General features: G+C 41.7%; 1 protein-coding gene across 17 annotated transcripts in view; it reads left to right on the top strand.

The window, feature by feature from the left end:
* The window catches only part of SYTL4 (synaptotagmin like 4), a 90,990-nt gene that overhangs the window by 65,409 nt on the left and 12,460 nt on the right, over positions 1–13,121 (top strand). For 9 of the 17 annotated variants that reach the window (XR_011446241.1, XR_011446243.1, XR_011446242.1 and 6 more), the window contains 7 exons: positions 4,486–4,587; positions 5,024–5,099; positions 5,769–5,859; positions 5,972–6,075; positions 10,364–10,453; positions 12,074–12,252; positions 12,546–12,648. Coding sequence is in view for 14 of the 17 variants with exons in the window: in XM_070291073.1 (XP_070147174.1) it covers positions 4,486–4,587; positions 5,024–5,099; positions 5,769–5,859; positions 5,972–6,075; positions 10,364–10,453; positions 12,074–12,252; positions 12,546–12,648 (745 nt within the window). In the remaining 3 variants the exon portion in view is untranslated. The remainder of the gene's footprint in view (positions 1–4,485; positions 4,588–5,023; positions 5,100–5,768; positions 5,860–5,971; positions 6,076–10,363; positions 10,454–12,073; positions 12,253–12,545; positions 12,649–13,121) is intronic. The other 8 variants (XM_070291077.1, XM_070291078.1, XM_070291080.1 and 5 more) reach the window with 2 other exon arrangements.

The raw sequence follows: 13,121 nt of genomic DNA, 5'->3' as shown, positions 1-13,121 counted from the left end.
AGCAGCAGACTGTGCCCTCTTCTGGGGTCTGAGATGGCAGTGGTGGCTTGCACCCACCCCTGGAGCTTTTGTAGGCAGTGCCTTGCCAATATGAGAGTACATGGGTGGGGAAAGAAGCTTCTGTGGCGAGCCCACCCCTCTCCTGGCTCACCCCCCTCTAATGGCACCTTGCCTCTCTGGCAGGCCCAGGCTTCTTCTTGTACTACCGTTATGTAGTGTGCTGCACCCTAGCCCCCTCAGGCTGTTTTCATGCAGGCACCCCCAGCCTTCTCCCCAGCTCTGCCTCTATAACCTGAGACTCAGCACCTAGCCCCCACCCGCCCCAGCAGACCAGTGTCCCAGGCTGGGGAATGCCATGGGCACTGTCTGTGTAGGCCCCTGTCTGCTCTGCCCTCTGCAGACCTGTTACTACACTCTGCTCTGAGGCTCTAAAGCTGTGCCTCTGTCCTGGCTGATCTCTCACTGGTGAAGGAACTTTCCTGTGGGTGGAACCCTTTTCTCTTTCACAGTTCCCTCCCAGATCCCTCCCAGGGGCCCAGGTCCCAGTCCTGATTCCTTTCTCTCTTCCTTTTTTCCTTTGTCCTGTCCAGTTATATGGAGATTTTTTTTTGCCCTTTTGGAAGTCTGAGATCTTCTTCCAGTAGATATTCAGTGAGGATATTCAGTGAAAATACTCAGTAGATATTCTGTGAGAATTGTTTCACATGTATTTTTAATGTATTTGTGGGAGAAGGTGAATTCTACGTCCTGCTCCTCTGCCATCTTGACCCGATCCCCAACCATACCAATTTTCGATGAGGATGTAGAGCAACTGGCATTCTCATACAGTGCTGGTAGGAATGTCCAATGGTGAAACCACTTTGAAAAAGAGTTTAGTAGTGTCTTAACCAGTTAAACATGCACCTACGTTGTGAATCAGCCTTTAAATTTCTAGATATTTACTCAAGAGAAACACAAGAATATGTCCATACAAAGACTTGTGCATGAATGTTCATAGCGGCTTTGTGATTGCCAAAACCTAGAGATAACCCCAGTGTCTATCAGTAGGTGAAAGGGTAAACTTTGCTTTGTTTATATAGTGGAATACTACTCAGCAATGAAAAGGAATGGATTACTGATACATGCAATAACATGGATGAATCTTGAAATAATCATGCTGAGTGAAAGAAGCCAAACAAAAAAAAGAGGACCTATTGTATGACTCTTTATATAAAATTCTAGAAAAATCAAGCTAAATGTTAATGATAGCAGATCAGCACTTACTTGAAGACAGGTCTGAGGAGGGAGAGATGGACTATGAAGGAGCATGAGGAAACTTTGGGGAGTGATAGACATGTTCAGTAGCTTAATTGTGGTGATGGTTTCACAAATGTATACATATAACTGATTCATGTCGATGGATGGCAAAAAACACAGTATTGAAAAGTAATTAGCCTCCAATTAAAATAAATTTAAAAACTCATCAAATCACGTGCACTTTATTAATGTTAGTTATAGCCCAAGGTGCAAATGGAAAAAAAAAATGACAGAAAAATATCACATTGGCATCTTTCTATGTCAGCACCAGGGGTCTGCCTCATTCTTTTTTGTTCTCATATGGTGTGTCATTGTATGTATGTACTATGATTTTATCCACACAGCCTTGGTTGGGTGACTCATCTGTTTTAGGTGACGAGCCCCTCCCCTTCTTTTGCGGATAAGAAGGGCTTTTATTTCCTGAGCTTGATTGAACACATCTGACATCACTGGTCAGAATGTAATTTCTGAAGCCTACTGCTTCTGGCTGTCTATGACTTCTTGTCTCATTGAACCCAGAAGACTTTCATTTATCCTAAACATGAAAATGGATTAAGTGGCCATAAATGATCTTTTTCATAAAATTATGGAGCCTCAAAAATAATCTAATTCAACTCCCTTATTTTTGCAGAAAAGAAAGCAGGGTAAGTGATTTACCTCAGATCATACAGATAGTTAGAGCCCAGGACTCCCATCTCTAAGTTTATTTTTCTACTGCACAGATGTCAAATAATTGGTTTTTTGCCCTAGAGTGGTTTGTATCAGCTTTGGATCAGTACATATTAATCTTTAGGAAAAAATACAAGCAGAAAACACTCTCCATGGACCACTATTAAACTATCTCTCTAGAGGAATGGTTCTGCTTTGGGTTCTTTGTTCTTTGGAGTGAAGAGTGGAAAAGAATGATTCTAAAGTGAAAATGAAATCAAACTCCCTGCTGTGTTTTTGACTAATATATCTAATATACAAAAGCTAATATATCTCTCAAGAAATGACACTGTTTCACCTCTGGCATGCCCTAGGATTTCAAACCCTGCTGTTTGTTTTCGTAGAGCTATCTCAAATATCATGTTATGATAACTTGGAAAGTTTATTCTCTCCTGCCTAAGACGTTAAAGATTTTGGCTATTTCATTTTGTGTTCTGTTCTTATTAATTCCTTCACTTGTTCGTCTATGAATGCCTACTATTTTCCGGGCACTGTTTTAGGCAGTAGTATATACTGGTGATGACAACAAAGTTCCTTGCTTGAGGAGTGTAGATTTGGGAGTGGGGGACACAGACAGTAAGTGAATAATCAAGTAAATATATGTCAGATGTTGACAGGTGCTGTGGAGAAAAATGAAGTAGTCTAAAAGGGAGTACCAGGAAAGTGTGTATGTATGCAGGCAAAGGCTTAATAATAATTAATAATTATTACACATAATAATTAATAATTATTATACATAATAATAATAATAACAATAAGATGACATTTGAGAAGAGAGAAGCAAAGTTTTAAAGTATACAATTCAGTATCTTTTAGTACTTTCAGAATATTGTGCAGCCATCACCACTGCCTGATTTCAGAACATTTTTATCACTCCAAAAAGAAACCCTGTGCCCATTAAGCAGTCACTCCCCATTTCCGCAGCAACTAATCTGCTTTCTGTTTCTATGGATTTGCCTGTTCTGGACATTTCCTATAAATGGAATTATACAGAATGTGGCCATTTGTGTCTTGCAATTCACTTCAGCATAATGTTTTCAAGGTTCATCTATGTTGCAGCATGTGTGACACTTCATTCCCTTTTGTTGTCAATAATATTTCATTATATGGCTGTACTACATTGCCTTTATCTGTTCATCTGCTGATAGACATTTGGAGTGTTTCTACCTGTTGGCTATTGTGAATAATGCTGCTGTGAACATTTAGATACAATTTTTGTGTGTGGACACGTGCTCCCAGTTCTCTTGGGTAGATACCTATGAGTGGAATTGCTGGGTTGTGTGGTAATTCTGTACTGTGTGTGTGTGTGTGTGTGTGTGTATGTATATATATATATATATATAACATAGTGTGTGTATATATGTGTGTGTGTGTGTGTGTGTATTTATTCCACATTGCCAGGCTTGCAGGATCTTAGTTCCACAACCAGGGATTGAACTTGGGCCCCTGGCAGTGGAAGTGTGGAGTCCTAACCACAGGACCACCAGAGAATTCCCTGGGTTTATATTTTTAAAGCTCATTTTAGCTGCTGTGTTGAGGGTAGATTGTATGGGGACAAGGGCAGAAGTAGGGAGTTCAGTTAGGAGACTATTACAAGCATTTCTTGAGGTAAGGGGTCCAGGAATTGTGTCTTTCCCTTTAGAGATGAGGACTGTTGTTTTGAATGCCCAGGGTCATCCTTCATGAAACTGAAAAGAAATTCTGGTCTTCTTAATAATATCTTCAAAGCATACTGCTTATTTATGTACATACTTTAAGGCCCACTGAAGGCATTTAGTCAAGAATTCAGTCAACAAATAATGGAGTGCCCAGTATATGCTGGTTTCTCTGCTAGGCATTGGGAACATAGCAGTGAACAAAATATGTGATCACTGATCTCCTGGAACTTAGTCTAATGGAGGAGAAAGACACTAAAGAAGTCGTTTATTGAGGAAATTAAATAATTTGTATAAAAGACATAATTATGCATATGATTACTACAAAGACATCAAGTTGTTTTAGGAGCACATAGGAAGCTACTAATCCATACTTGCAGTTGGGGCACGGTCAGAGATGTGAAGGAATTGACATGTAAGGAGAGACTGGAAGGAGGAGTAGATTTAGCCAGGAGTTTCAAGTAAACAAGAAAAATGGCCACTGTGACCATCCCAGGCAGAGAGAAGAGGGAAGAAAAGCAGCTTTGTCATATTCAGGGAACCAAGAGAGCTTCATCATTCCATAATGTAAAGTATGAGGAGAGGCAGAGGGTGAAAAATGAGTCTGTAGAGATGAGCACGGGGTCAGCTCATAACGATTTTCTTGCCATGCTAAGGAGTTTAAACTCAATCTCAAGGGCAATAGAGAGCCTCTGAGCAGTTTTAAAAGTGTACTCAGCTCTTAGAAAGATCACTTAGGCTACCACTGTGAAGGAGTTGGAAGGAAGCCAACACCCAGCAGGAGAGCCCACTTTCTTTATGTGTTGGCTCTTGGTTTTTATTGTAGCATGTCATTTGAAGTGCCCAAGCTGAAAAGTGGAAAGAGTGCACTGGAAGCTGAGAGTGAGAGCCTGGATAGCTATACAGCTGACTCGGATAGCATGTCCAGGTGAGATGTCCCCAGTCCCGGCCGTTCTGCTCAGCCGAGCTCCCGTTTTGTTCTCTAGAGCCAGGGTGCTGCCTTCAGTGTTCCTGCCTTCTGTACTTGGTAAGGTGAATGAAGTATTCTCTCTGTTGCTGCGAGTCCCCCACTAGCACTTCTCTGAGCACAGCCTGCTGCATCTTGGAGAGTGTTCTGGGACCCCTGGACCAGCATCAGTGGATGCTGCTATCCCTTAGGCATGGGGGTGTGAGTGTTTGTATTTGTACAAAGCTACTTATCTGATTGTCTGCATTCCTTCAAGGTAAATCAGATGTGAAGTTGACCTTCCGCATTTGGTTAGGACCTTAAGCCAGTGGCTTTCCTTCCATAGAGCTTGGGTCCCTAGATAGACGGGGAAGGGAGGAGGAGGTGATTTTATTACAGTTTCTGTATCTGCCCCCAGGAGAGACTCTCTGGATAAATCTGGCCTCTTTCCAGAATGGAAGAAGATGTCTGCCCCCAAACCTCAAGTAGAAAAGGTAAGCTTTAGTTATTGGTTGGTCGATCTCTGTCTTTCTGTCTTTCTCTCTCTCTCTCTCTCTCTCTTCTTCCTTTCTCAGGAAGAATTTAAATTAAGAATTGAAGCAAACAAATTTTAGTTCAGATTCCTGTGGTAGCATTTTCTAAGGTTTTGGTTGAAACGTGAGAAAATAGGTTTTAGAAAGACACTTAGAGAATGAACTTACGGTTGCCAGGAGGAAAGATGAGGAGAAGGGATAGTTGGGGAGTTTGGGATGGATATATATACACTGCTGCATTTAAAATGGATAACCAGCAAGGGCCTATTGTATAACACATGGAACTCTCCTCAATGTTATGTGGCAGCCTGGATGGGACGGGAATTTGGGGTAGAATGGATACATGTATATGTATGGCCGAGTCCCTTTATTATTCACCTGAAACTATTACAACATTGTTAATCAGCTATATCCCAATACAAAATAAAAATTTAAGAAGTTAGTATAAACCACAAACAAAAACAAATAGATTTTGTGCAACTTCCTAGGATTAAGTTAAAGCCCTAAGATTAAATTAATCTTTCTTTTAAGTTTGTCATAATTTAGTGAATATCTGAGTCTCCTTCCCCAATCCACTTTTCCACCTACCTAACTGTCTTTTTCCATTATTTCGCCCTTATCTGTTCCTAGGAAGCTCAGCCTAGGGGTCAAAATGTGGTGTCTGTGGACGAGGGTGAAATGATATTCAAGAAAAACACCAGAAAAATCCTCAGGCCTTCAGGTAGCTGGTTTCCCTTCATGGCCTTTTGAGATTGATGTTTGAAGTACTTGGTGGGTTATCGGTATGGAGAAGAGTATGTTTCTTTTGCTTTGGTTTTTGATTTTCCACTCAGAATATACTAAGTCTGTGATTGATCTTCGCCCGGAAGATGTGGGGCATGAAAGTGGCGCCTTGGGAGACAGGAGCAAATCTGTCCCAGGCCTCAGTGTGGATATGGTAAATACCCTTGTATTTCACTTGGTCACCGTATGAAAAATTATATATATAAAGTTGACTTTGGGCCTCCCATGTGGCACTAGTGGTAAAGAACCTGCCTGCTAATGAAGGAGACGTAAGAGACATGGGTTCAATCCCTAGGTCGGGAAGATCCCCTGGAGAGGAGGACATGGCAACCCACTGCAGTATTCTTGCCTGGAGAATCCCATGGAGGATTCTGGGAGGAGCCTGGTGGGCTACTGCCCATAGGGTTACAAAGAGTCAGATACAACTAAAGCAACTTAGAATGCATGCAAGTAAAGTTGACTTTACTGCCTGATACTCTCAACTTACCTGTTTAGTTCTTTAGGAAAAGGTAACATGAATTTTGATTTCTCCCTCAATTCTAAAGTAAATCTGGTTGCTAAATTGCTTAAAGAGATTATATTTCACTATCTCTTTTGTTTTCTAAACATTGCTTGATATATGGTTGGAGGCTCAAGTAAATACTTCAGTCAGTCAGTTTAGTCATTCAGTCATGTACAACTCTTCCCATACCAGGCTTCCCTGTCCATCACCAACTCCTGGAACTTGCTCAAACTCATGTCCATCAAGTCAGTTTCTCCTCCTGCCTTCAGTCTTTCCCAAGCATCAGGGTCTTCTCAAATGAGTCAGTTCTTTGCATCAGGTGACCAAAGGTTTGGAGTTTCAGCTTCAGCATCAGTCCTTGCCATGAATATTCAGGACTGATTTCCTTTAGGATGGACTGGCTGGATCTCCTTGCAATCCAAGGGACTCTCAAGAGTCTTCTCCAACACCCCAGTTCAAAAGCATCAATTCTTTGGAGCTCAGCATTCTTTATGGTCCAACAACTCTCACATCCACACATGATTATTGGAAAAACGATAGCTTTGGCTAGATGGACCTTTGTCAGCAAAGTTATGTCTCTGCTTTTTATTACACTGTCTAGGTTGATCATAGCTTTTCTTCCAAGGAGCAAGTGTCTTTTAATTTCATAGCTGTAGTCACTATCGGCAGTGATTTTGGATCCCAAGAAAATCTATCACTGTTTCCATTGCTTCCCCATCTATTTGCCATGAAGTGATGGGACCAGTTGCCACAATCTTAGTTTTTTGAATGTTGAATTTTTTAAGCTAGCTGTTTCACTCTATTTAACTTTCATCAAGAGGCTCTTTAGTTCTTCTTCACTTTCTGCCATAAGGGTGGTGTCATCTGCATATCTGAGGTTATTGATACTTCCCCTAGGAATCTTGATTCCAGCTGGTGCTTCATCCAGCCTGGCATTTTGGCAAATGTACTCTGCATATAAGTTAAATAAGCAAGGTGACAATATACAGCCTTGATGTACTCCTTTCCCGATTTGGAAACAGTCTGTTGTTCCATGTCTTGTTCTGTTGCTTCTTGATATGCATACAGGTTTCTCAGGAGGCAGGTCAGGTGGTCTGGTATTCCCATCTCTTTCAGAATATTCCACAGTTTGTTGTGATCCACACAGTCAAAGGCTTTAGCGTAGTAAATGAAGCAGACGTAGATGTTTTTCTGTAATTTCATTACTTTTTAAGTGATCCAGTGGATCTTGGCAATTTGATCTCTGGTTCCTCTGCCTTTTCTAAATCCAGTTTGAACATCTGGAAGTTCTTGGTTCACACACTGTTGAAGCCTGGCTTGGAGAATTTTGAGCATTAATTTGCTAGTGTGTGACATGTGTGCAAGTGTGCAGTAGTTGGAGCATTCTTTGGCATTGCCTTTCTTTGGGATTAGAATGAAAACTGACCTTTTCCAGTCCTGTGACCACTGCTGAGTTTTCCAAGTTTGCTGGCATATTGAGAGCAGCACTTTCACAGAATCATCTTTCAGGATTTGAAATAGCTCAACTGGAATTCCATCACCTCCACTAGCTTTGTTCATAGTGATGCTTCATAAAGGCCACTTAACTTCGCATTTCAGGATGTCTGGCTCTAGGTGGGTGATCACACCATCATGGTTATGTGGATCATTAGGTCTTTTTTGTATAGTTCTTCTGTGTATTCTTGCCACCTCTTCTTAATATCTTCTTCTTTTGCTAGGTCCATACCATTTCTGTCCTTAATTTTGCCCATCTTTGCATGAAATGTTCCCTTATATCTCTGATTTTCTTGAGATCTCTAGTCTTGCTCATTCTATTGTTTTCCTTTATTTCTTTCCATTGATCATGGAGGAAGACTTTCTTATCTCTCCTTGTAATTCTTTGGAACTCTACATTCAGTTCGGTATCTTTCCTTAACTCCTTTGCCTTTCACTTCTCTTCTTTTCTCAGCTATTTGTAAGACCTCCTGAGACAACCATTTTGCCTTTTTGCGTTTCTTTTTCTTGGGGATGGTTTTGATCACAGTCTCCTTTACCGTGTCACAAACCTCTGTCCATAGTTCTTCAGGCAATGTGTCTATCAGGTCTAATTCCTTGAATCTATTTGTCACTTCTACTGTATAATCATAAGGGATTTGTATTAGGTCAAACCTGAATGGGCTAGTGGTTTTCCCTACTTTCTTAAATTTAAGTTTGAATTTTGCAATAAGGTTCATGATCTGAGCCACAGGCAGTTCCCCGTCTTGATTTTGTTGACTCTATAGAGCTTCTCCATCTCTGGCTGCAAAGAATATAATGAATCTGATTTTAGTATTGACCATGTGGTGATGTCCATGTGTGGCGTCATTTCTTGTGTTGTTGGAAGAAGGTGTTGGCTATGACCACTGCATTCTCTTGGAAAAACTCTGTTAGCCTTGCCCTGCTTCATTCTGTACTCCAAGGCCAAAGTTGCCTGTTACTCTAGGTATCTCTTGACTTCCTACTTTTGCATTCCAGTACACTATGAAGAAAAGGACATCTTTTGGTCTTAGTACTAGAAGGTCTTGTAGGTCTTCACAGAACCATTCAACTTCAGCTTATTTGGCATTAGTGGTTGGGGCATAGACTTGGATTACTGTGATATTGAATAGTTTGCCTTTGTAACACAGATCATTTTGTTGTTTTGAGATTGCTCCCAAGTACTGCATTTTGGACTCTCTTGTTGACTGTGAGGGCTACTCCATTTCTTCTAAGGGATCCTTGCCCACAGTAGTATATAATGGTCAACTGAATTAAATTCACCCATTCCAGTCCCTTTAGTTCCCTGATTCCTAAAATGTCGATGTTCACTCCCATTTCCTATTAGACTACTTCCAATTTACCTTGATGCATGGATCTAACATTCCAGGTTCCTATGCAATATTGTTCTTTACAACATTGAACTTTACTTCCATCACCAGTCACATCCACAACTGGGCGTCGTTTTCTCTTTGGCTCAGCCTCTTCATTCTTTCTGGAGCTGTTTCTCTACTCTAGTAGTATATTGGGCACCTACCAACCTGGGGAGTTCATCTTTCAGTGTCATATATCTTTTTGCCTTTTCATACTGTTCATGGGGTTCTCCAGGCAAGAATACTGAAGTGGTTTGCCATTCCCTTCTCCAGTGGACCACATTCTGTCAGACCTCTCCACCATGACCCGCCCATCTTGGGTGGCCTTACACTGCATGGCTCATAGTTTCATTGAGTTACACAAGGCTGCGATCCATGTGATCAGTTTGGTTAGTTTTCTGTGATTGTGGTTTTCATTCTGTCTGCCCTCTGATGGATAAGGATGAGAGGCTTGTGATAACTTCCTAATTGGAGGGACTAGCTGTGGGGGAATCTGGGTCTTGCTCTGATGGGGGGACATGCTGAGTAAATGTTTGACCCAGTTTTCTGCTGATGAGTGGCTGTATTCCCTCCCTTAGGGGTAATGGCAGTAATGGTGACCTCCTTCAATAGGACTTACACCAGCATACTCTGCAGCTCCCAGGCCTGTTGTATTTAGTGCCCCTGACCCCACAGCAGGCCACTGTTGACCCACATGTCCACCGGAGACTCCTGGACACTCTGATATAATTTTTCTCCAGTTTGTGGGTCATCTGCTTGGTGGCTCAGTGGTGGGGCTAATGGTTATCTCCTCCAAGGGATTTATGCCACACTTAATAAAATGTAAAGACATGGCTGGGTTGGGGCAGTCAAATTAGAAAGAGATATTCTTACTATTTTGTGATTTGAGAAGGATGGTTGGGATGTAGTTTGGGAGCCTGAAATAGGGAAACACAAAGATAGAGATAAGCATGTATGTGTGCACGTGACACCTCAGAGCTTAGCAACAATTATGGCCCCTACTAAAGGAAAGATATTTGGGTTTGAACTTTTTCTTATTTCTGTTAACTCTGAATGTATATTCATCATTCCAGGAAGAGGAAGAAGAAGAAGACATTGACCACCTGGTGAAGTTGCATCGTCAGAAGCTAGCCAGAAGCAGCATGAGAAGTGGTTCCTCCATGGTAAGTTCTGTCGGTTCTGTGGCTGTGGACATGTTGGGGCGCCAGGTAAGATGGAACTACTTCCCTAGAGCAGAGTCAGGATGTGGGGAAGTTCTGCTCATTCTTTCTGGGTAAGCCAGATGCAGTTGTTTGTTCCTTTTCTCAAGTTAGGCCATAGTTGCTTAGTGCGCAGTTAGGTGACTTTCTCAGTCTCTGCCCTGGAAATTCTTATTTCAGGTAGTTAGGGCTAGAGATGTTCATCATAGCTTTGTGAACGGTAACCCATAACTTCTACCCTAAAAAGGTACCCAGGCCTCAAACTGAGAAAGATCAGGTGTTCTCATCAGAGCACACCCCAAGTCTCACATTCAAGGGCAGTGAACGCCATGAGAAGGGTCTTGGCAGGGTTACCTAGCATCAGGATATGGTTAAGGGAAAACTATACCAATCAGAATCATAAAGTTAAAGGGACATTTAAGAATCAGGGCCTAGTTCTGCCATTAAGTATGAAGACTGATGTTGAGGGGAAACAGTCAGAAAGCAGGGTGAATAGATGATCACACTCACACACAGGAAGAGAACGGTAGGCTTGCAGAGTTGATTATTAGCTGAGAGAAACGTAGCTTTTCACCTCTGGTGGGGTTTTCCCTCCAAATATGACACAGTCACTTTTCTCTATAGGCCTTGAGAGGGATAAGGTGGAGAAAAGAAAACCACAGATAATTAACGCCCCTTGTTTTAATTGGTAACTGATCCCTTCCAACCAACATGGTAACATACATAGTATACACCAAAATCAGACTCAGCTGCACGCTGCCTCCTTGCCCACCTTCTGGGGCAGTTGAAATTTAACAATAAAAATGTATAAAAAGAGAATAAGCAGAACAGCTCAGAGCCCAGGTGAGCTGATTGATAAACCTGAGCAGTTGTAAGCAGTTGTGAGTGTGCTGTTAGCTGTCTCTTACATTCTGGCTACAAGACCATTGGCAGTACTGGTTAGTTGCAGGGGCTTTTGTTTTGTTTAGTGACTATGACTTTCTCATGAGTGAAAACATGAGCAATGTAGCAGGGAGAGCATGCCTTCACCAGATGTTTATGGGTGCTTTATCTTGTTTATTTCTTCCAGTTTTATTGAGATATAACTGATATACAGCACTGTGTAAGGTGTACTGCACAATGATTTGACTTACATACATTTTGAAATGGTTACCACAATAAGTTTGGGAACATCCATCATCTTATATAGATACAAAATTAAAGAAATAGAGTTTTTTTCCTCGTGATGAGAACTCTTAGTATTTGCTCTCTTAACCACTTTAATATATATAACACACAGCAGTGTTAATTATACTGTGTGTGTGTGTATCATGTTGTGTATTATATCCCAAGCACTTATTTATCTTATAACTGGGAGTTTGTACCTTTTGACCACTTTCATATAATTCCCCCTCCCCAGACCCTTTGCCTCTTATAACAACAAATCTGCTATCTTTTTCTATGAGTTTTGTTTGTGTTTGAAGTATAATTGACCTATAACACTATGTTAGTTCCTGTTATACAACATAATGATTTTTATAAGTTTACAAATGCTCCCCATGATAAGTCTAGTTACCACCTGTTATGTGGGTGCTTTATCTTCAGAGTACGATTGGCAGCATGATGAGCATCTATAGTGAAGCCGGTGATTTCGGGAACATCTTTGTGACCGGAAAGATTGCCTTTTCTCTGAAGTACGAGCAGCAAACACAGGCTCTGGTCATTCACGTGAAGGAGTGCCAACAGTTGGCCTTTGCTGATGAAGCCAAGAAGCGCTCAAATCCGTGAGTGCTTCTGGACCCTGCACAGTGCTTGGAGATGATCAGACCCCAGCATCTCTCTGGGCACCCTTGAACCAAAGCTCTCACTTCCTGGGCAGACGGGGAGGTGTGATTGAGAGTGGTTAGGGGAGATGTGGGAAAGGGGCCAGGATTAGGAAAATCCAAGAATGGTGTGTAGAGGAGGGCTTGATGTGATATTTTCATTTCATCATGGCATGTGTGTATGGAGGGCAGGGAAGTGAGAAGCAGGTTGCCATAAAGACAGCCAATGACTCAGTATTCTCCTTGGCTTCTAGATATGTGAAGGCTTATCTTCTGCCAGACAAATCCCGCCAAGGAAAAAGAAAAACCAGCATCAAGCAGGACACTATTAATCCGTTATATGATGAGATCCTCAGAGTAAGTATCTAGAGTTTGAGAGGATAGGAGAACTTGTTCTGTCTTGTGTGCTGAGCTGTAGCAATTCCTCTACTATATGGCTGGTCAACATGGTTTTCAGTGGCCGTGTCTCTGTTTGAGGATACACTGTGGGCATCTGTTCACATCCTGACCTCTCAGCAAACAAAGCTGATTTGATTTTCTTGGATTCTGGTGAAGTTGGAGGGCCACGTGGTCGCAAATCTCATTTTAAGGGGTCGTTTGGGATCAGGAGTCTCCCTGGCAGTTCTTTTGCATATTCCAGTGTTCTCTCACTCACTGAAGGAAAAATTTATATCCCAGGTCCTCCCCTGGAGTATGGTAGGTTTTTGTGAAATGGGATAAGTAAAGGCTTTGAGGGATGAAGCTCAAAGTGCTTAGGGACTAAAGTGATTCGATCAGGACTATGGACTTTGTGTATGCTTGCTCAGATTTTGGAATAATCTTTTTCTGAG

Source organism: Ovis canadensis, chromosome X, assembly GCF_042477335.2.
Source record: "Ovis canadensis isolate MfBH-ARS-UI-01 breed Bighorn chromosome X, ARS-UI_OviCan_v2, whole genome shotgun sequence".
In the NCBI taxonomy this organism is placed as follows: domain Eukaryota; kingdom Metazoa; phylum Chordata; class Mammalia; order Artiodactyla; family Bovidae; genus Ovis; species Ovis canadensis.
The sequence above is the reverse complement of the archived record's forward strand: the minus strand, read 5'-3'. Positions and strand labels throughout refer to the sequence as shown.